At 38.6% G+C, this 23,121-nt stretch overlaps 2 protein-coding genes across 3 annotated transcripts; one reads left to right on the forward strand and one right to left on the reverse strand.

Annotated features, from left to right (window-relative positions):
• Positions 1 to 388: 388 nt before the first annotated feature.
• On the reverse strand, positions 389 to 5,053 carry ctsk (cathepsin K). 2 transcript variants are annotated; one of them, XM_079470109.1, is made up of 9 exons: positions 4,684 to 5,053; positions 4,107 to 4,235; positions 3,513 to 3,635; positions 3,027 to 3,179; positions 2,502 to 2,720; positions 2,244 to 2,409; positions 1,952 to 2,060; positions 1,731 to 1,850; positions 389 to 1,203 (listed from the first exon to the last, which is right to left on the reverse strand). In XM_079470109.1, the coding sequence occupies exons 2-8, from the start codon at positions 4,227 to 4,229 to the stop codon at positions 1,751 to 1,753; spliced, it is 993 nt and encodes a 330-aa protein (XP_079326235.1). In that variant the 5' UTR covers positions 4,230 to 4,235; positions 4,684 to 5,053; the 3' UTR covers positions 389 to 1,203; positions 1,731 to 1,750. The 2 variants fall into 2 exon arrangements, with proteins under 2 accessions (XP_079326235.1, XP_079326234.1); XM_079470108.1 differs by lacking the exon at positions 389 to 1,203 and having other exon boundaries at positions 1,231 to 1,850.
• Positions 5,054 to 10,168: 5,115 nt separating this feature from the next.
• On the forward strand, positions 10,169 to 19,459 carry lingo4b (leucine rich repeat and Ig domain containing 4b). The gene is made up of 3 exons (XM_079470625.1): positions 10,169 to 10,528; positions 16,144 to 16,258; positions 16,467 to 19,459. The coding sequence occupies exon 3, from the start codon at positions 16,479 to 16,481 to the stop codon at positions 18,294 to 18,296; it is 1,818 nt and encodes a 605-aa protein (XP_079326751.1). The 5' UTR covers positions 10,169 to 10,528; positions 16,144 to 16,258; positions 16,467 to 16,478; the 3' UTR covers positions 18,297 to 19,459.
• The last annotated feature ends 3,662 nt before the right edge of the window (positions 19,460 to 23,121 follow it).

Below are 23,121 nucleotides of genomic sequence, written 5' to 3' on the forward strand. Positions count from 1 at the left end.
ACTGGGCTTGGTCACATCTGTCAAGGATCAGGTGAGCAAATCATATATAACATATTTTAAGATATTATAAAACAGTTCTGTGCCTATATTAAGAATTTAACCTCATATTGACTAACTATAACGCTCATCCTTACTCTATATATTTATTTAGCTATGTACATTATTTACAGTACATCAGTTTGGATCTCAGCTCAACTAGATACATCACTGTATTTCGGCGCCATCTAGCGACATGTTCATGGTTAGCTTTTTTATATGTGGCTTAAAGCAACTATTGAACTACTGCTTTTTTCGCATCTAAACATTTAAACCTGCTGCAAAATGACTGAAAAGTTTTACAGTGCGCATAAAATTTTGGTAAATTCCATGAATGTAACAATATATTGTTGTAACAATGTATTGAATTAGGATAAGATGAATGTTATTACTGTATTTCGGAATCATCTGTCGAAAAAACCCATAGTGGCACATCACATTTTGTTCATACAAATAGAAGTACACTGTGAAATAATTATGACAGTATACAAACAAGCACATTCTATGCAGAATTAAAAGTGCAGTGTTTATCATGCCATTTATTTTAGCTTGAGAGCATGTTTTTATTTACTATCAATATCTGTATAGCATTACATTTATGTCCTGGAATGCTTTTTGAGAGGCTGCTGCCCAATAGCCTCATGTGCCACAACCAGTAATTGTTTACAAGTAATAAAACCTCTTTTTTATAATTTTAAGTAGCCTAATGTTCTATAATATTTTCAAAACCTCTGTACACAACTTGCATGCATCGTACATAGAAACATTTGTCAGTGAGGAAGTGGTTCAGTTTTTCATATGATTTTTCCCCCACAGAATTAGTAACATTTATGGTCAGGCTACTTACAAATTAGGTGCAGAATCCACCATAGCTGGTCCCCTGTGTGTTTTATGAAGCATTTATTATTGAACAAATGCTTGAAATGAGGAACTTAAATAAGGAACATATATTGTTGTTGTATGAGGCTGTCACACTGAAAACATACATTTCCATGATTCACAACAAGCAGAGGCTTTGTTCAACGGGTTTTCAGAGATACACTTGTGCACGTTTGGCTGTGACAGTCTTTGTGTTGTATTTTCTGTGTGATTTCTTTTCTTGGCTTCTCATGGTTTTCGCCCTTCTCTAAATTAGGGTGATGACTCAATCTCTGCCATCTCAGCAAACTGCGACAAAAAATGCACAACCAAGAAAAACTTACAACTACAAAGATTTATTCAAAAAACGTTCTTTTTTATAGTGTTTCTGTACAGAGGATGGTACTGACTTGCATGAATGAATTGGGTGGTCATTACAGAAATTATTAATAATGTCTTATTATGGCAGTAATTAAAGTTATTGTAAGGTACTTTTACTGTATACCCAGATAACGTAAACTAATTTAGAAATCAAAGCATCATAAAACAAGTGTTCCAGAAAACAGATCACACCAGGGGCATTAGAAAATAATAAAAAGTTTAAACACTGTATACACAAAATCAAAACCACTTTAGGCATCAACTATTGCACAAAAGAGCTGCTACAGCAGTGTTTGATGGGATAATATGAATAAAAAAGGAATAAATCATATTTTAAAAAATGTTTAAATTTGACCCAACAATGATTTGATGTTAGAGCGCATTAAAAACAGTGTTTGGGTCCCTTGTGGTGTTGCTCAGTAGCAGACAGATTTGGTCCCTTGTGAGTTCCTTACTTCCTTTTGCCATCCATTTTTCACATGATCGGGAAACTCGCCAGGCTGGCAATGCCACACGCATTGTTACGGTTACGAGCCATCAGGACATAACCCTTCTTTCCCCACTCCTCACCCCAACTTCAAGAGTAGGAAAACAGATGAGTTAGTAGAAGACTATTGTTTAAAGCTGGTAGTAAATAGAATTGATTTGATTCTATTGAGAACCAGCTAAATCTCACCTGTTCTTTATAATCCAGTACTTTTTGCCTTTTGGCGTGGCTCCGTAACCAACAGCGAGCACTGCATGGTTGACATCAACTTTATCACAGTTGGGATCATAGTACACACCTATAAGAATCCGTTTTTGAGAGAGAGGTAAAGTGTTGGATCTTTACTACAAATATTTCAGTACAACATCAAGACTGAGATAACATATAGGGCAACGCACATAAACACAATTTAAATAGAATACATTGATGTATGTACTATGTAGAAAAGTTAAACAACAGTTGTTGTAGAGTTGTTATGTACCGCTTTTGTAGTACAGGAAGGTGGACTGCATGGCATCTATGCCCACTGACACAGGTCCCACCTTTGCCACAGCAGCAGCCAGTGCCCTCTCATTACCCTGAGGAATCTCTTTATATCCCTTACAGTCAGCTGCCTTTCCTGACACGTTGTAGGCACACTGCTCATCCTGCAGGGGACAGTAGTGAGAGTGAAAATGTATTTCTTTCTTTTGGACTGGATATTTGCCAATGTAAACATAAAGCTGACTTTTATTATTACCATTCCAACGTAAGGATAGCTCTTCTCTGAATCAATGCCATTGTTATCTCTGACATATTTGAATGCGTTTGTCATATATCCTCCACCACAGCCATCATTTTCAGTCACACAGTCCACCAGGTTCTGAGGACTAAGGTCCATTAGTTTAGCTTTGGTCTTCATCAGCTGACCTTCCAAAGCTCCAACAGAGCTAAAGGCCCAACATGAGCCACATGAACCCTGAGGATGCAAGACAAATTACATGTCTTTATTTATACAATACTCAAATTCAAATGTATAGAATCAAACAATTTAAGTCGCTTTGGATAAAAGCGTCTGCCAAATGCATAAATGTACATTTCACCGATAGATGGCGCCCAAGTACAGATCTTGAGATCTCAATGTCCATAAATGAGACACATGTAAATTAATATATTGTCAGAGTAATCGTTACATTCAACCAATATAGTGTCAATATAATATGCACTGTGGTACAATTTATTTAATAAAATCTTAAAAAAGGATGAGTATGTTTGATTTGCTCACTTGATTCTTGACAGATGTGACATAGCCCAATTTACGGTAGTCAATGGATCTGGGCAACCTCTCCACGGTGTCATCAGGCACATATGTGTTTGTGAGGTCCCGGTACATGGGCATTTGCAGTCCCATTACTGTCTCCGCCACTTCCTCTAGTGTCTGTTGAGAGTTAAAAGTTGGAGAAAAAATAAATGTTTTAAATGTCTTGACTGTTCCCCCAAATATGTAAACATGCAGTTTTAAAAACTAATTCCACTATAGAGGTTTATTGTTCATGCTATCACGTGTAGCCTGCAAACAGTTTTGTCAAGGAAATTTAAAGTAAAAAAAAACATAATGCATATTGTAATTTCTGATTTTGACACCTGCACACATTGTAAACTGCTCATACAGCTACAGTTTCTTCTGAAACTCATGATTATATTTTTCTATTTTATAAAGTTGAACATTTTAAAGCATTCAGATATTACCAGGTTGAGTTTTAGAACTAACCATATCTCCAAAGTGATTCATGCCCAGATTATAGCTATGAATCCCCAGTTCATATTCTTTGTTATGTGCCTCGATAAACAGCATGTTTTTCTCCCAAATGGCCCGACGGATAGACTCTTCATTCTGTCACACACAAAAATACACATATGAGTAATACTGAAAGATGAATGGGATAACTGTAAATAAAGTCACAAACCCAAGACAGTGCTGGCTGTTTTGGCTGATGTTCATTTTCACGCACATTAAACCTTAAGTAGAGGGCGATCATAGGTTGAAAGTCCATTAGGCATTAATGGCTAGGGGCTATCAACACTCCTACTCTGATATAACATAACAAAATGACAACAAAAACATTTTTCTCTCATTTTGAATTGGGTTCTGCATGCAAAACACTGCCCATTAGAAAGGGAACGTTGTCCAGTTAATGCCCCGAAATGCCAATCAAAATTGTCAGAATAAATAAATAACAAGATCAGTATTTTTCTTTTCAGCAGAGGCTGGTACAGATTGAATTTAACCAAAAAGGATTAAAGCACAAACATAGTTCGATTTCATTTACAATTACCAAGCCCTATAAAAACAAAACTGACTTACCAGACCATTGTACTCTCTCCTGTATGTGATTTTCCAGCCCTCCCATGCTTCATCCAGTGTCAAAGTGTGAGCTACACCACACAACACCATCACGACCAGCAGAGGTATACCAACTTTAAACATTATGCCCTGAAAAAAAGATATGCCCCAAGAGGTTTTATTATATACGCCCTATGACCCCCAGTGGTCGTGCAACGTAGTTTTAACTGCAAGACCACTTGCGCAAACTAATAATTAGCCTATTTTTCAGAGAGTGGTCATTTCTGAAATGAGGCCCTGATGTAGAAAGTTTCTGTCCTATGCTATATTAAAAAGATATAATTTTCACACAGTTTAAGTCTTTACGTTTTGTGAACGTTAAACAGAAAGCGAAAGTGATGGCCTAGACAACTGAATTTAAAACCATCATCATAGTTTCTTTAATGCCTTAAGAGCGTTGAAATAAAACATTACATCCTGCTGCAATGCACGTTGATTATAAGCAATACAAACTATTTGGGAAAATAAATCATTTTTTTATCTCTGCGTTTTTCTTTCATCTTTGCTCTAGGTCTAGGACGACGAGGTATATGCCTACCTGGGTTTGATGGTTTCTTAAAGTTCAGTTGCGACCAGATCAAGGTTTGAAACTTTTTCGGTTGACGATCCTTTTTATGTTTCCGCTATGAGGAAGCTCCTCCTAAAAGAAAAGAAAAAACGGGAAGAAACGATGCGCATATGGAATCGCTTAAACTCCGAGTGATGATGTCAGGTTACAACGATGCATAGCCTACTATTTATAATGCAGAATTGTATTTTCTCTCCTATCTGAACTATGTTATTATCTATATGCCTAACTTTAACATATAACTTGATTTTATAGTATTTCATTTCTGAAAAGTAAAAGAAATATAAATGCAGGTTTTACGTTTTATCAACTTGTCGCCTTGAAATTGGTATCTGCATTCTACGCAGTTTTGAGATACCGGTCTTCAAAGTTTTTGCATTCCATTTGACTCTAGTTAAATGCCAAATATGTACATAAATACAAATATTAAAGACTAATAAGTTTTCAAAGAATTAGAAAATATGAATATATGTCAATTATGTCAAACAAATGACAGATGTTCATTCAAAGGCCACAAAAGACAAAAAAATGTCCCCCTACATCCAATTTAGTGAATTTCTAGGCTGGTTAGTCTGCAATTTCATTAACATATAGGCTGCAAGTAAATCAATACGTTACTGTATTTTGACACTTTGTTCATTTTCTCTTTCTAGGCTATGACCTTTCGTAAGTAACTTTCCAGTCAGCTCACAGTGTATTCAAGTCACACTTTAAATTGTTGATATAGTAAGTTGGTCATGGTGGTTTTTAGCTAGTGGTAAATTATGCTGATTTGTATAACAGATGGTAAACCAGAGTTTTTTAAGGTCGGTGAAATGGTTTCTTTACACTTTCACACCGAAGCGAACACAAAGCTTTTTATCCTGCAAACATGAGATACTGTCATAAGATGTCTTATCACCTTTTAGTCACAGACTAAACTACAAGTCATTACATTAACGCTAAAGATTTCACTTGTTCAGACAAATAAATCTTATTTTTGAGCTGAACATCAGACTCTGTTGGCTTAGTACATTTGTCATAAAAGCTCCCCTTTATTAGTCAACAACTTAAGTTCCGTGTGTAATGTATTAGTGCATTGTGAGGTTTCAGCATATGCATGCAGTCAGCACTTAAAGGATATAAATGTATGTAAGAAAAGTCCCCTTGTTAGTTGTTCATGCTATGTGCAGATTACTCACAAACATACAAGCATGTCTATAAATATAAGCTAAAAGCAGCACAAACAGCTGACATGATGACAAAAGCATTTTTTATTTAGCATATTCACATATTCCACTTTCAGATTAATCAATCAAATCAAGCCATTAGTTTAAAATTAGTTTAATTTATGCACATGGTTTGTAAAACACCTTTGATACTCATTTGCATACCATTCATTTATCCAACAATTACTACCAGTCCTTAATAAACACTAAACTACACTAAACACTAGAACAAAAATGATTTTGTAGTGTAACTGAACAGTTGCGTCTCTTTCTGGCTTTAATTTGTTATCCTTACACATTAAGCTGTAAAACCTGTGAGGTAGGATTGACGAAGTTTCATTATGCATTTCTAGTAACACACAATAGCTTTGCATTGGTACTTTTTAGTGGCTCATAGGCATCAGTGTCTGGCAGTATTTTTAGCGTCCAGTATCCTTAATGGAATAGAAATAATACAGACAATAAACAGATACTTAAATATCTGTCAGTGACACAATAATAATGTATGGCCTAAATTTAAAAAAACTCAACGTTATGATGTGTAGTCAGGTTACAGACACAGAACCAACCCACCCCCACCCCTTCTACTCAGTGCTATTAAATTCCAGCTCCATATCTGTTTCCTGTAACTTTACATACCAGTCTAACCACACTGGAGAAACCCAGAATCCTTTGCTGCAGTCACATGTTCTGATCTCATGACTATCACGAGACCTTTGATTCAGAAAAAAGAACTCACAATGTATTGTTCAGAGAGAATCACAGAACCATGTATCAAACTTCCCTTTTGGTAAACACAATATGGCTTATCAATTAAGGTTTCTACGCACCTAATCATTTGAAACATGACTATTTTATACATAAAGTAACTCATTAAAATATGAAACAATATAAATAGTTTTTGTTGAAAATGTAGGGAACACACTTTAAACAAATAAAACATATTTAACTTCTTAAAGTTGCTGATATTTGCTTACAGTTTAACCAACTTCATGAAATGCTTTCTGTGATACTTTTAAGTTTCTGTGAGTTACTTTTAGGCATAAGGAATTCCCATGCACTTTTTCCTATCTGATCTGACTCGTTTATTAAAAGTAAAAAAGTTTATGGTTGTCCACAATGTTAATTCCTAGCTTTGAAGTGTAACCCTTTTGATTTTTAACATGATGAGAAATATAAATTCATAAACATTTTATGTCATACTTGTCACTATTCTGCCTGTCATGTCTTGTTTTTGCCACTAGGAGCCCACATGGTGTTCTGTTTTGGATCCTGGTTTAATTTGAGTAGTTGTTTTCACTTGTGCCTTGTTTTCCTGTAGAGTTCTAATAAGCACCTTAGATCCTTTCACTAAGTTTGATTGTGTAGTAAACTGTCTGTATTCTACACATGTGGACGCGTGCGCTCGTGCTGAGACTGGATACTTTTGTGACCTCTATGTTTGGTATGTGCTTGTTCCCGTCTGAAACCTGCCCTTTTGAGCTTTTTCTGTTTTTGATCACGAAGTTTTTGGAACTCAAGGTGGATTTACCTCTCCACCTTTTAGATTACTTACTTTAGTGGAAATACTACTTTTGCCTTCTGCCCTTTTTGTTTAATAAACTGAAATGCTTAACATGATGTGTTTGCCTAAATCGTCTGGGTTCCACCTCATACCACGTGGCTCGTTTGGTGTAGTGTCTATCCCTTACACCAGAGACCTGAGTTCAAGCCCGGATTTAAGGCTATTTAAATAATTGCAGAGAGTTGTGCAATGCATTTGGATCAGGATTGCTTAATGGGTTTAATGAGAAATATCGACTATACTGTAGAAACCACAAATGTTACAGGAGAGAGACTCATTTATAAATCCCGGCACTGGCTTGCTGTTTCCTGTGCCGTCACTATTTGTGAACAGATGTCCTCATGCTGGGGATTAAGGATCATACAAACAGGGCTGGCAGACATTTATTGCTGTAGTGTGACATACAGTCTCTGAGGAGTAAGAGGACATTCACAATTTAAAAACTGTGCCATCTGCCATGTGCACAGGGATCAAAGGGTTTGTGAGGGGAGTGTATTATTTGACCAACATAAATCAGTGTGCAGCGTGTCTCTCTATGAGTCAAGATCACTACAACGTTTGAAGGGAAGGCCCAAGATGATTGTCTTTTATATACCGAAAACCGAGTGAACATAAACTGCTGGCAATAATGTTGAAGATTTGGCTTTATGCAACGAGATATAAACATAATTTTACGATCCTTAAACAGCAATCCAGATTTTGTTTGCAACGCAGAAGAAAAACTAAAGCAAATAAATACTGGCTGAACACCAATACAGCTCTGCTGAGTTGATCTTAAGAGGCAGAAAGTACTAAGAATGAGAAATAAATAAATTATATAGATGAATGATCCAATGCACATGTGATGCCTTTTCTGATCTAAGAAACAGGTAATTGTAAGCAATAGTGGGAATATGTTTGTTATATTTACTGTAACATGTTAGATACTTCATGGATGTGATCAAAATTATTTAAAGGGATAGTTAAGACAAAAATGAAAGTGCAGTCCTCATTTACTCATTGTCTTGTCATTCCATGCCTGTATGAGTTGCTACTGCACAAAAGAAGATATTTTGAAGAACGCTGGAAACCAAACATTGGTGGGAAACTAAACCATTGCGAAATGTCTCATATCTTCTTTTGTGTTTCACAGGAAAAGAGTCAAAGATTATGAATGACAAAATATTTTCTTTTTACATTTTTAAATGATGCCTTTAACGCCTATAAGTTACACAAATCTAAATCAAAGAAAGAGGTGATATTGTAGGAAAAAATACTATTCAGAAAATGTGTTATTAAACACGGCTGCGTTTCCCAAAAGCATCGCAACCTTAAGTTGATCTTAGAACCATTGTCTTCAATGGAGATATAATCAATGTACAGGCTTACAATACTTTTTTGGAGACGCAGCCTAGGACAGTTAATACGATAAGCTTCACGCAGTCATTGAATACGCTTTATCTAGGTTTATCTAAAACATAGCTTCTTTAGTAAGTTCTTGCAGTCAACACGGAAGGTTTTAGTGACACCAACAGTTAATTAGAACAGTAACATAAGAAGACAAAGGGTTTGGGAAAATAGGCCAGTATTGTTGTGATACGTCACTTTTATGGAGTTTAAAGAACTTGTCACTAAATGAGGATAAAGGTGACTGTTTCCTTTATTAGAAACTTTGCACTCAATTCCTTCCTCCGTTTGAAATGTTTTCCCTTTAGTGGCCAGATTTAATTAAATTCCTACAGGCAATGCAGAGGGTGTCACTGTACTCCCAAATCACCAATGTATGCCACTTCAGTGCACATATCTCTCCTTTCACTTAACATTCACTTACTCCATCCCTACATCCATGTATTGTAGGAATCAATAATGTAAATACATGTACTCATAAGCAAACAGCCTTATGGTGCTTGTGAACAATGTTTATGTTTAATGGCAGGAACAGTCTGATTTGTTGATGTTGATGGTACATAGAAGCACTATTATTCATGATGCAAATTAACATTTATAGTCAATTGGGTGTAACATCTCTCTTTCCTCCTCACACAAAATTAGGGTGCAAGCCAATAAAAGAACAAACAAAAATATAGCTGCAAGCAGCGATTCCCAGGTTCGAGCAGTCTAAAGTGTCAAAATTGTTCGGAATGAAAAAAAGCCAAAAGCCGCTGCCTTAAGTAAAAATAAAAATAAAACCTACAAATACAATAGGGTTCGAGCGCAATATATTTTAATAAAGACAAATTCTGGCCAAGGTTGTGTGATGTCAGCTGTACAGCTATCATAAATAACATGTCAGAGGTCCAGATTAATGATAAAATGTTTGCTATACAATCTGTTTGAACAAAGAGATGCCTTGACTCTAATTATATAACGTTGTTTCAGATGTGAACTCTTGTGAAGTTCATATAACAAAGAGGTGAGTGGCCACAAATCCTAAAAACTAGTTATAATAAAACCAAGCTATTTTATTTCAGTGATTCCCCAGAGAATCCAGACTCTGGTGTTCAGCATGTTGGAGGTTTCTTGCCTTTCCTGCACATCTAGGAGAAAAAAAAGGTAAAAATGTTTTTCAAACCCAACATTCCAAGTTTCCCCTTTCCACAAAATTTTCCTAAATCTGCAGATTTGACCAAGCCTCGCAAATATCTGTCATGTGCCCTAACGCCACACTGAGGTGTTATCCAGGATAAACTGCAGCTGTGCTTCTGCTGAATGGGACAGTAAACAACGATGCGCTCTATTAAACGCTTGGTGCCTGCATATTAACTCGCATCGGAAAGGACAGGTGCATCTGAAAGTTAGACGAGTGCCCGGGAACAGCCAACCTAAATTAAGACTGCAATTATCCTCCTAGACCCTGAGGAATGTGTCGTAGACACAGGGAATTCATGAAGGAGCAAAACGATTAAAACATTCGGGTCTTGTCTCAAGACAGGCAGACGTCGTTTTACTCGGCACCGCGTTTTAGGACGTTGTGCATAGGGGAGAAATTTCCAATCGAGATGGACTAGGACTTGGAGTGCTATGGCATCGCTGGTTTACAGATATTTTAAGGGAAGAAAAGCGGGTGAGTTCCTCTTTCTGTTGCCGTTATACTTGAAAATAACTCGTTCGTTGTCAATTTCACAAGTTACTCATCATGGGGTTTAGATTTCTTACTCGTTTCTAAAATCCAATATTTTACTGTGACGTAAATGTTTGTACCCACATTTTGCTTTTACCTCAACAACAGGCATAAAAGTGTCCGACGCGTATATGTTTCAATGCTTGCCTTTACTTTTCTCGCCCTCTTTCGTTATCAACGCTTTACAAGATCGATTCATGTTTATGATCTCCAATTTAACATTATAAATAGATCATAAAGTCCCTTGTATCATAACTACATGTTCTTTGTTTGCTTAAGCATAAAGAACGTCTTTACATGAATCTGCGCAAGGTCTAATGAAGATTCAAAGAGAGTCCTGCCCAGCCAGTGATGTGCGGCATAGTACATTCTCCTGTGGGAGCGCGAGTTTTGGGGCCGGTCCAGATGAGCACTTTGATCAGAAGGGTTGTGATGATGCACAATACAGGGCTTGATTTATCACATTGTTGGGGCGGATCGGTAAAAGCACTTACTTGATCACTGGTTTTGTATTGCATGGTCACTCTAGTCTATCAACATTCTCATCGTGCTCTCATATTTTTATGTGATTTATGAAGTATAGGCCTATAGTGTCATTTTTAGCAGGGCTTTACAATAACTGAACTCGTGCAAATGCCCAGGTGTGATAATTTGTGCCATTTTATCAATTGGTCTTGAGATTGGACTCACAGGATTTGGTACCCTCATAAATCTGCCTCACATTGTGAGCAACATCCTGGTCCTTTGTGTAATCCTCCTGCCCTAAAACAGAACTATTTAGGACTGCCTAGATGCTAAACTATACAGGGCACCATATGACCCCGCTAATGGGAGTCTTGTAATACAGCACAAGCCTGGGTGTCACTGCTGTTGATTTCCCCAAAGATCAGTCCCATCTTTTAAAAGCAAGAGACAGACAGGACTGCTTGTGCAAGACTGTTTAATTCAGCGGGATCTCTGACCCTGGATAGAGGGCAATCTGTCTGGGCTAACCTCAATTGATGGATTACAATCCATATTCACCCCTCCATGGGTTTAGGGTTGTGAGCGTGTTTGATATATGGGCTTAAACCTTATTGTTCACATTTGATACATCTCCACAAATACACTAAACGGGCGATGGATCATATGCCTCACAGCTGATTTATACAATTCCAGTACACATTACTGTACTTGTCTAGTTGTTTGACTGCTAGAATATAGAACTAACAATGCCAAGTTCAAAGGTTTGGACATAAAATGTATACAAATGCATAGATGTACATTCCCATCACTGGAGTCTGAAAATGCTTTTGCAAACAAATGAACTAAATTCCATCCTCATGTCTAATAAGATGTAAATGCAAATAGTTAATGTTCATAGCCCATTTTCCAAGTACCTGCAAGACCTCAAAGTAACAATGAACTTGAGCCAATGTATGACCCAATTACATTAATGCATTCAGTTTAGCCTGCGGTAACCACACTTCTCTGTCCTTGAAAAGTTACTGTTGAAGTCACATTAAAGATAAAAACTCTTACCCACGGATATGTAATATGCATGTTTATATAGGCCTAAATAGGTCTTAATATATACATCACACATCTTCCTCATTCTCTGCAGTGCGTGCAGTACACAATGTACATGCAGTGATAAAAGTGACAAGCACAAAGCAGAATTATCATAATCTGTCCTTCAGACTGTTGTGATCTAAACCCTGATGTGACCTCTCTCAGCTGCTCCACATAATCGCAAGAAACAGAGACACAAACAGTTAGTTTTTTCTGTTTATGCAAAATATATAAACAAATCCAAGGTATATACAAATATACACAAATAATCAGCTACAGTACACAAAGAGGAATTTTGTATTTATTTAAAGAATACCTGCTACTGACAAACTTGTAATTCTGTGGAATGAAGTTTAAAGGCATAGTGCACCCAAAAATGAATTTGTCCATAATTTACTCACCCTCATGTCATTTCAAACTTTGGATGATTTTTGTCCTGACTCACGAAAGCGGAGACACGAAAGGGTGGTTAAATTATCAAATCATTTTCATTTTTGAGTGAACTGTCCGTTCAAAGGTGGCAAATGGAATTAAGAGAGTACTACTAGAAACATACAAGTAAACAGTGCTTGTCCATTTTTGTACAGCTATTAATTTCTTTCTGCTTAATTCTGATTTCTGCTGCAGGTTCTGCAGATTCCACAGGGCCTTACTTATAACCTAAAACTGAGTTTCTGTTCATGTCCTTATAGATGCATATATAAATATTCATAAGAAAGAAGCTCATTCTTATCACTTCTAAAAATTCTAAAATGTTCTCTCTCTCTCTCTTAACCACAAGGGAACACACAACTACACAAAAACAAAGTAAAGAAAAAGGCACATTTACACAACCCACCACATACAGTATAGCAGCCTGGAGTGTACACTGATGCTTACAATACAAACTGCTCAGGTAATCTTATTTGTTGCAAGCCTCCTGCCACCCCTGTCAGACTGAGTCTCTTTATCTTCCTCTCCCAGTCATTTAGACAGCAGCAGCCTAATCAGTCAAACTTCAACATGGGTTAAGACTATAAATGCTGGTATTATATGCTACACATGCAGGCATACAGCAGATGTATTTGCACTCTGTCCTTACGGCCTGCAGCAAATACAAATAAGGAGAAATGTCTGTTCTGTGCTTGGCATAAACTGTGGACTTCAAGTCAAACAGAAGCTGAGCATTTGTTCTTTGCGAAAATTGTGTGCAATTTTTCCTTATACATTTTTTCTTATCAATTTCTCATTCTCTCAATTGCTTGTTCCTTATTGTTCTGTTCCCTTGGCATGTCCTACAGATCAGCCATCTTTCCCTTTGCTAAACAACACCTGTTTCAGAAAGCTTTAGATACTCATGCTTGCATTCTGTGATGGGGTGGAAGCAGAGCTCAGGCCATTTTCTCACTTTGTTGCAACTGTTGTTGTGAAGTATTAATCCGAAGAATTCTAATTGGGGATCAGAGAGCAACTCTGTGTTGTCACCCCGATGGGACAGGAATAGCACAGAGGAGAAAATCCCAAAGACAGGTGGGCGCATTCCCTGTACACACGAAGTCAAAGGTCAGGTTAACTATGAAGGTCAGACACCTCCTACGATGTCACCGAAGGGAAGCGGAAACTTTAAACAATGTTAGTGTAAGAAAAGCAATAAAGGATAAAAAATTTAATCTATGTGTTTTGAGGCTTCTGTGTGAAAGTATACACATATTCCAAAAGCTGCAGGGCATGTCCCTCCTTTGACCTTTACAGACTAGAATACAGAAAGTTAAAGCTCAATCATTTTTTTCACTGTTATGAACCTCTTTGCTCATCTCAGGCTGAAGTCAAGTGTAAATTGGAGTCAATCTACAGAGGCTTTTAGGATTGCGGTTTACTGATGCATTCAGGGCAACAGCGACATTGTGTCTGTGAAGCAGAGAAAGCGCTTCGCCTCTGGCAGAGGTCCATGCTATTTACTGTAACCTAATGAAGCCTGTCCAACCCTAATGAGTTTTGATTGTTGATGTGAAAGAAAGTGAGGCACAATAACAGTTTGCACTGAATTACTGAGTGTGTTCAGCTTGGTGAGGGTACAGAATTTGACGACATTCCATCAGATCATCAAGGACGTGGACTGTGTTTGGCAGGGTATTTGTTTGCCAGATAAAAGCATTGCCAAAGCTAGTATATAGACTGGTTGATGGTTATGTAAAAGTCTTACCATGAAGCATCTTTGCTATGGGCCAAATATTTGCTAGTCAGCAAGCCGACTGTGTCAATAAAAATGTGAACTTTTAAATACATAATGAAAAGATAATATTTAAATATTGAGTTTACGGATCACATGTTTCTCTTTCTGCAAAGCTACAGAAATAAATTTGAATTTAATTTGAATTAAAACTTTCCCTTCCAATCAATGAGCTTAGTTGTCAGACGGCATGAATGCCTTTAGGGTAAAACAACAAACAGACATACACAGAGAGAGACAGTGGAAGAGAGCACAAGCTTTGTCCAGTACACCTGCTGGACTACGTCTTTCACAAGTCTGTAGTAAGGGATTAACACTTTAAAATTGTGTAAACCAGGCGCTCTGCTGTGTGGAAAACCAATATGGTGTCAAAACGGCCAACCAAGGATTGACTCTCTTTCCTTTTCCTAGGACAGCATTATGAGTTAGTTTATTTGGGCAGTATAAGGCCTTTGTGTGGAGACAGACGACAACACTGTACTTGAAGGGAGTCAACGTCCTTTCGAGTGGTTTCAAGTTGAGAGTTAAAAAAAAGCTTTGTTTAACATTGCAGATGTGAGGAACCAAGACAAGACAGGTTTGCAATGTTTTGTAAATTTGAATATGTATAGCTTAAAGAAAGTAAACTTTGGTTGAAGATTGCAGAGTTGGATATAAGTCATTCGATTTTTCCCCCATTTTATTCATCAGTCAGAAATATTTTTATATTTTAAACCAAAATTGTATTTAACAGTGCTTTTTTCCGCTATTTGTAGACTATAGGGAGAATGTACTATTATCCTGTTTTGTTATTTCCCCTTGAAACTCCCGTATTCCAGTTATTTTATCGACGGGAACCGGAACGAGTTCACAGGGTGGCTCTGTGGCTTCCACTGCCCATTTGGCCTGGCACCCTTTGGTAGGCGAAGTGGAGTAGAGAGGATTCACATACCCGCGAAAAGCTTTCTCTTATTACACTGCTAAAGGTTTGCATATTCTGCTCCGCGTTCCCCCCGATACTATCAATCAATACTATTATCAATGTTAAAGCATTTTACCTTGTTCGTGTCTGAGGTCAAACTAAGGCAAAGTCATATTTTTAAGTACTTTTGAAGTTGAAAATTCGGACAAAATCCAACCAATGGTTTAAATTAATCTAGAAAATTATCATATTTTACATTACCCAGGGTTTAAAGAACTCAGCATTTTTAGAGTGTGTGCTTTAAACAAAAACATTGTATTTAAAAATTATTTTATCTTTTGCAAGAATTATTTTGTATGTGGAAAAAAACAGTATATTTCTGAGACAGTTTTTATTGCTTTGATATCATTTTGCTCAACTCATAAAACCAAAGCAGAGTCTATGTCTGTTTGTTTGCTGGTTTGGCAATTTCAAATCTGTGTCAAGACATATACACCTACAATCCGTGACACTATAGGGTTAAGCTTGGCTGTAGTGAAAGTGCTCTGCACACATCCTCTCACATCAGACTCTCTAGATGTACATCCAATAGAGGGAATGGACTATTTTACTGCATTACAGTATGTAGCTGCCACATGTCTCATCATCTTTATTCACCCAATTGAGTGCACATTCAGCCAATATTATTGATTTGAAAATACTAACTTTTGCAATCTTATACCCCAGCAGTTGCGTTGTAACAGTTTCGGTTACAGTTTCAACAGTAGTCTCACCAGTAATGGATGGAAAAACTTTTCTTCATTCAGTTGTGTATGGGCCAGTCTGGAGTCATTCTGTGTAAGATTGAATTAGATGATGAGCACAAATATAGACTTTTAACCTGTTTTCCCTTCTCAGGGTATGGACTTTTGGAAGTATGATGTCTAATTGTGACTTCAGTTTACAATGAGCCCAGTGTGAACCCAACCTGAAAGTATCTGGTTATGAGAACTGGCAATACAAAAGTCCCTTGGTAAGCTTACAGCAGCTTTTGGCTCTTGTTTTATAAAATGCTTGTAAATTGACTTGGATAAAATTGTCCAGTAGAATCCCCAAATATTAACGTTATGGTTATATCAATGTTATGAGCAATGATATGAGCTTTTCTTGATTTCTTCTGGATATAATAATGTTACAATAATATTTAATATTCATATTTCATACTTTCTGTTTTTTTCCAGGAAGGAAGTAAGATGCTCATGGAACAGTGTGGCATGTGGGGTGGATGGACAGTCCTGCTGTTGTGGTCCTTAAACCTTTCAGCAGCAGGCTTCACCTGTCCGCAGAAATGCGTTTGTTACCATGATACGCTGGAGGTCAATTGCACCTCAAAACACCTGACAGGTGTTCCTGATGGCCTGCCTAATAACGCCAAACGTCTAGACCTTTCTGGAAACCAACTGAAAACGATAGCCAGGAGGCAGTTCTCAGGGTTGTCAAAGTTGGAGGACCTGAACCTGAGTGAGAATATAATATCTATGATTGAGGTGGAAGCGTTTCAGGGACTAAAGAATCTAAGATACTTAAGAATTAAGAACAACCGTCTCAAGATCCTCCCAGTTGGGGTCTTCTCTGGCCTCACCAACCTTCGCCGTCTAGATATCAGTGAGAATGAGATCCTAGTGTTTCTGGATTTCACCTTCAGGGACATGGTTAACTTACAACAGCTTGATGCTGGAGAGAACGACCTGGTGTTCATTTCACAACGGGCGTTTGTTGGGTTGCAGGCCCTGAAGGAGCTTAACGTGGACCGTAGCAATCTGACCTCTATCCCCACAGAGGCTCTCTCCCAACTGCAGTGCCTGACCAAACTGCGTCTGTGCAAACTGACCATTGGCGTCCTACCTAATAACGCCTTTCGTGGGCTGAACCAGCTTCGTACCCTGCAGATCCTTCATTGGCCTTCACTAGAAACGCTTAACAGTCACAGCCTGGTGGGCCTCAACCTTACAACTTTAACTTTGACCAATTGCAATCTCAGTGCTGTACCCTATGTGTCCCTTCGCCATCTGGTCTATTTGCAATACCTGGACCTGTCCTACAACCCCATCAGCTCCATAAAGGGCAACTTGCTGGGGGAGCTTGTCCGACTGCAAGAGTTGCACCTGGTAGGTGGGAACCTTCTACGCATCGAACCAGGTGCTTTCAGGGGTCTGGTCCAGTTTCGCCTGCTCAACGTGTCTTCTAACCGTCTGTCTACGCTGGAAGAAAGCGTCTTCCACTCTGTGGGAATCTTGCAAACATTACGGCTTGACCGAAACCCATTGGCTTGTGACTGCAGGCTACTCTGGGTGGTGCGCCGCAGGCGGCGGCTGGACTTTGATGGTCGCCAACCCACCTGTTCGGTTCCTAATCAGGTGTACAGGAAGGCATTCAGAGACTTTTCAGAAGCCGAACTCCCGGTTATATTTGTGTGCAGACAGGCACAGATTTTAAACCGACGGCTGCAAGATGCAAGTGTGGTGGAAGGCACGAATGTACGGTTTGACTGCAAAGCAGATGGCTATCCATCACCTTCGGTAACCTGGCTGTCAGCCCAGCAGACTGCGCTTAGCTCTGCAGGGAGAATTCGAGCGCTCGCTAATGGGAGCCTTGAGGTGCGTTACGCTCAAGTGCAAGACAGCGGAACGTATCTGTGTACCGCAGCTAATGCAGCCGGTAACGACAGCATCACTGTGAGCCTTCAAGTGGAAGGTCTTCCGCAAAACCGCACAGCGTCATATTTCTCAGACGTGGGATGGACGGAAACTTCATTACCTCCCTCCACCAATTCCTCCACGCGAGCATCAAGCCCTTATCCCTTCGATGCTAAAACCCTTATCATTGCCACCACCATGGGTTTTCTGTCTTTTCTCAGCTCCGTGGCAATTTGTTTCGTGTTTATGTTCTTCTGGAGTCAGAGCAAAGGTCAGATCAAACACAATGCCACTATAGACTTTGTGCCACGGTCGTCCATGGGTGGAGGTGGAGATGGTGCAGATACAGGAAGGTTTACAATGAAGCTTATTTGACCTGCAAACAGCAGAAACAATTAAGGAGTCGATACTGGAGGCTAGAACGAGTAACTCTCGAAGTAGGGCAAGTGCTCATTTATGTCACAGCTTTGCCAATAGAGCTTATGGAAAAAGTTCAATGCCTTATGATACCATATTTTACATGCTTTATAGATATGATAAGACATAGTTATGGTACTTCTATTTATTTTAGATGTACAGCCAATTAGCCATTATATCAAACCAAACGTAAGCAGGTAGTATTGAGCAACGCCACAGCACAGAGTCTGATACACAAACAGCAGCCCTGCAAAGAGAACAGCAATAGTTAACAGATGTTGGGTGCTTGTATGCAATCATGGTTACATAAAACCTGTATTATCACATATCTTATTAGTTTCTTTAAAAACAGCAGTATTTTATTTTATTTGAAGTGTATGAAGCATAGTTATTTTAATCATATTTGGCCATTCAATAACTGGATGTTATTATTGTGTGCCCTCTGCTTTTGAAAATTGTTTATTTTTTAGGCTCACGGCTCTTAGTATAATGAAAACAACCACTTTCTGGCACAGTTAGCCTTTTGAGATGCTGTATTTCATTTTGCTGCCAAATTTTACCAGTACATGATGCAGCTGATTGTAGTGTCAATGCAGCTATAGCTATTGTTGCATTGCTGTACAACACTGCTGTACAGTGCGCAAACCACAGTTAAAACACAAAATAAATGAATAAATGTATGTTTGCTAAAACACATACACATCGTTTTACTGAAAACATTTTCAACTGTAAATAAATAGAAACGGTTAGAAAATGTAAATGTACATACTGTATTTGGCCTCAGATACTGTACATTACTGCTAAGGTTGGAATTCTTATTGTTTAGATTATAGTTTTGAAATGAAGATTACAGAGATTTTGGTGAATTGTTCAGAAATGCATTTTTGACTGTGTTTTTTATATAAATATAACACTAAGCAAGGTAACATGCCAGTGACTCACACACGTCTCTTATCGTCTGCACAAATGTCACTAACACAAAGTACAACACCTGCATATTTACCTTATATGCTTTGCTATACATGTAATGTACATAATTATATTTATAAATTTTTATGTTTTTGCTAATGCATTTGTATATTCTAACAATTTGCATTGGGTCATTAAAGATCTGCCTGTTCAAAAACCCCCATCTTGCCTGCCTATTTTTATATAAAGTATTTCATTTGAAACTGTGATAAAAATTCAAGCTAATTTCTTATTAATTTGCAGCATTCACGAACACATATTTTCTAATTTCTCCTTAAATAGAAGCAAAGGACACTGTGACCATACTTCTCTGTTACTCTAAGTGTCTGCAGTATGGTATAGGCCATATGTAAGCTCCATCTGTTTCATCAATGCAGCACCTATAACCTTGACTGGCTGCGGCTACTCGTTACCTCATCTGCCTGCGAAGAGTAAATGACATGCTGTAGATAATGATCAGAAATCTTACAGAACTGTACATCAGTCACCATCTTGTATGCCTGTTAAACGAGAAAAAAATTCTGTCCTGCTGAGTCTCTGATAAGCTTTATTTATGATTTAACGTAATTTATGCCATTTTGTCTAATAATTTATTATATTTCATTGTTCTTGTGACTGATTATTATCCGAGACTACAGGAAGAGACGGTAATGTTTTAGGCTGCTTGCAGTTCTGTTGTCAAGCTTTTAGCTTTAACTTGTGCACAGGGAGAGAGAGAGAGAGAGAGAGAGAGAGAGAGAGAGAGAGAGAGAGAGAGAGAGAGAGAGAGAGAGAATCCTTTCCACTGTTGCCCAGAATAACCCAGAAACAGAGATGATAATCACGTGTATGACCAGTGGTTTAAACCCTTCAGGATTACCTAGATGTCTCAATCTGTTATATAGGTCTGTCTGGCTACAGACATTTTGTACCGATAAAAGGAAAATTACATCATTTGAAATCAAGTAAAATGCGTTTTATCTCTATAATAAAGAAACATGGCACACAGCTTAAGTGCTGGTAAGGTTTTAGGATAAAAACTATTCATTCATTTTACACAAATGAACAAACATGGTAGAGAGATGAAAAGGGGTGTCACGTGAGTCACCCCTTTTCTGGCTACCGGTTGAAGCCCGTATCAGATTCAAGTCAATGATGCTTGCCTACAGGACTATCACTGGATCTGCACCGCTATACTTTCACACCCTCCTACACTCCTACACCCCATTAACAACCCTGCAGGCGTTCTGCAAATGAGTGGCGCTTTGTATTGCCTTCTCATAAGGGCATTAAAACGCTGTAATGGAAATTTTCTAGTCTAGCTTCCTGATGTGTCTATCTATATGTTTATGAAGTTTTTATCTATGTTTTCTTCTCTATGTTATCATGTTTTTCTCTATACGAGTCATACCACTCTGCCTTTGCCCTCGAGCAGAGGCCAAGATGTTCTGTTTGGAATAACGGGCATCACTTCTCGTAAACCAGCTCGGGATTCTGGCTAGGGGGCAAAGGGAGGGGGTGTCACATTTTTAATCATATATATACTCTGGGTGCAGAAGGAAAGAGTGCCTTTGCTCTGCACCATGCTCATTGCTTATGATGCAGATTAAACGACAATAAAATACTTTGCAAAGTACCTGATGTCTCTGTGTGTTGCGTTTGTCAAAATTGACTCACCTTGATTAAGGAATAAGAAAATTCCACAACAATTTGGCGACGAGGTATGGGATCACAAGGCTGACGGAGAACGGACTAGAGTTGACTGATCATCCTGGACATAGCAAATCCAGCTCTAACCCCATACAGGGACGAGAGAACTCTACTCCGGACTCCAAGCTGACGTGATCCCAAAAGAACTCAGTGCAAGGCACAAAAGTGAAAAACGGTGAGTTGAAAATATTCTGAACAGTCTGAAGGAAAGGGGAGACTACTTAGCGCTAAACAGTCTGGTTAAAGAGAAGTGACTACTCTAAATCGAGATAGATTTTAAAGAGTCTGAAAAGAGAAGTGACTACTCTAAATTAAAAATGGGACAAGAAGGTCCCATATGGATATGGATAAACCAACATACAGAGAAATGAGGAAAAGGTGGGGAACGGGAAGTTTACAAGGTGTACCCTATCTGAAAGAAAAAGCAAACTTTCCTGAAAACGGTACATTTAGTACCACAAAATTAGAGAAAATAAGAGAACACATGGGGAAAAAAGACATATTTAAAATGTCCAAAAGAGAAAGGGAAAAATATGATGAAGCGTGTAAATGTTTAGAGTTATGGGAGAGGGAAGCTAATAGACGTGACTATGTTTTTAAAGGAATGGCATTGGAAGAACTGCCACCACCGAAAACTCCATTGTACCCTGTTTTGCTTGAATATAATGATTTAACCCCTCTGTCTTCTTTACCCCCATCTATGACTGAGTACAAACACCAACCGGAGGATGATTGTGTCCCTCCTCACCGACATCTGAACCCGATCGAGGCAGCTCCAGTGCCCCCACCAGTATCTCCACCAGCACCAGTGCCGCACATGCCACAGCCCGCGGTGCTTTAAAAGCAAGAAAGAGTGCATCTAGCACCGACAGACAAAGAACTTTTGACCTTTTGCAAAGAATTCTCACCCTCAATGAAAGAATTAGAGAGACTGTTGAAAGTCAAACTGAAACCATCTGTCCTGAGAAAGTTACAGGGTAAATGGCCTGTGGAGGAAGTATTTAAAGAACATTCTGGACTTCAACCTGATGCAGACGGACCGGACATTGGTCCGTTCGAAGGACATTTCAGATCCGCTTTTCTGCGAAACCTAAGGGGAGAGCTGAGACGAGAAGTGGAAAAATCGTGCATCGAGCCAGATCGCGCAAGAATGAGTGAGATCGTCCGTCATGCTGTACACGCCGAAAGACAAACAGGCAAGAAAGAGCTTCAGAAGAAAAACACACAAGATAAAGAACTCCACATGGCTCTAATGAATATCGGAGTAGAGCATGGAGGAAGAGGAAACGGGAGGAGAGGCGGTCAGTGGCGTGGACATGGAAGAGGGAGAGGAGGGTTTAAACCCTCTAGCACCTATGATCCAGAGAAATGTTTCAATTGCGGAAAGACGGGGCACTGGCGAAATGATTGTCCTGAGCCTCTGAGACCACTGAGGTCAAAACAAAAGGTAGATGGAAGTGAGGAGGTGAGGCATCATTCCGAGGGTGGTGAGTATGATTTCCCTTAGCATGTGCAATGAAGAAATGCTTTTTCCTACTGTTTGCAATGAAGATCTGCTTAGCTCACATTCCATGATGAATGAAACCGCTTTCTGAACTTTGCTAAAATGCACAATGCTTGTGTGCAACAAACCGCTTGAATTTTTGATAGATTCAGGGGCAACAAATAGCCTACTGTGATTCACAAGAAGTGTTTAAATTTACCAGAGTCTAAACTAGCTGTGTTTATTCCCTAAATGCTAGTGGCTCTAATGTAAAATAATTTATGTCAAAAGGGTGCAATGCGAGTTGGGGAGTGTCAAATTTCAACACAGGTTTCTCATTCTGACTGCTGCCCGATTCATTTGCTGGGCAGAGTCATAATGTGTATGATGACAGATTGAGCATGATACCAACACGACCCGAGTGCAGCGCTCGTACAGCTGTACGATGTAATATTGAATTACGTAAGTATGATGTAGAATGTATTGCCTCACAGAGCCTCATGACGTTGATTGCAATGGTGTGGGGAGCTGTGGGTGTTTTGCTGACAAATATGCGCACGCCATAGAATGGGTTAAAAGGGATGACGTGCAATATTCAAATTTGTTGCCTGCCCATCGTGAGAATCATGCCTGTCTGTCAGC

This window comes from Barbatula barbatula, assembly GCF_947034865.1.
Source record: "Barbatula barbatula genome assembly, chromosome: 12".
In the NCBI taxonomy this organism is placed as follows: Eukaryota; Metazoa; Chordata; class Actinopteri; order Cypriniformes; family Nemacheilidae; genus Barbatula; species Barbatula barbatula.

Bases quoted from the DNA above. Each gene is read 5' to 3' on its own strand.
- ctsk (XM_079470109.1), bottom strand. From the start codon at position 4,229: ATGTTTAAAGTTGGTATACCTCTGCTGGTCGTGATGGTGTTGTGTGGT. The intron at 2,061-2,243 runs GTACATAACAAC...GGATTCTTATAG, and splicing joins CTTCCTGTACTACAAAAGCG to GTGTGTACTATGATCCCAAC. The intron at 1,851-1,951 runs GTGAGATTTAGC...CTACTCTTGAAG, and splicing joins TACTGGATTATAAAGAACAG to TTGGGGTGAGGAGTGGGGAA.
- lingo4b (XM_079470625.1), top strand. From the start codon at position 16,479: ATGCTCATGGAACAGTGTGGCATGTGGGGTGGATGGACAGTCCTGCTG.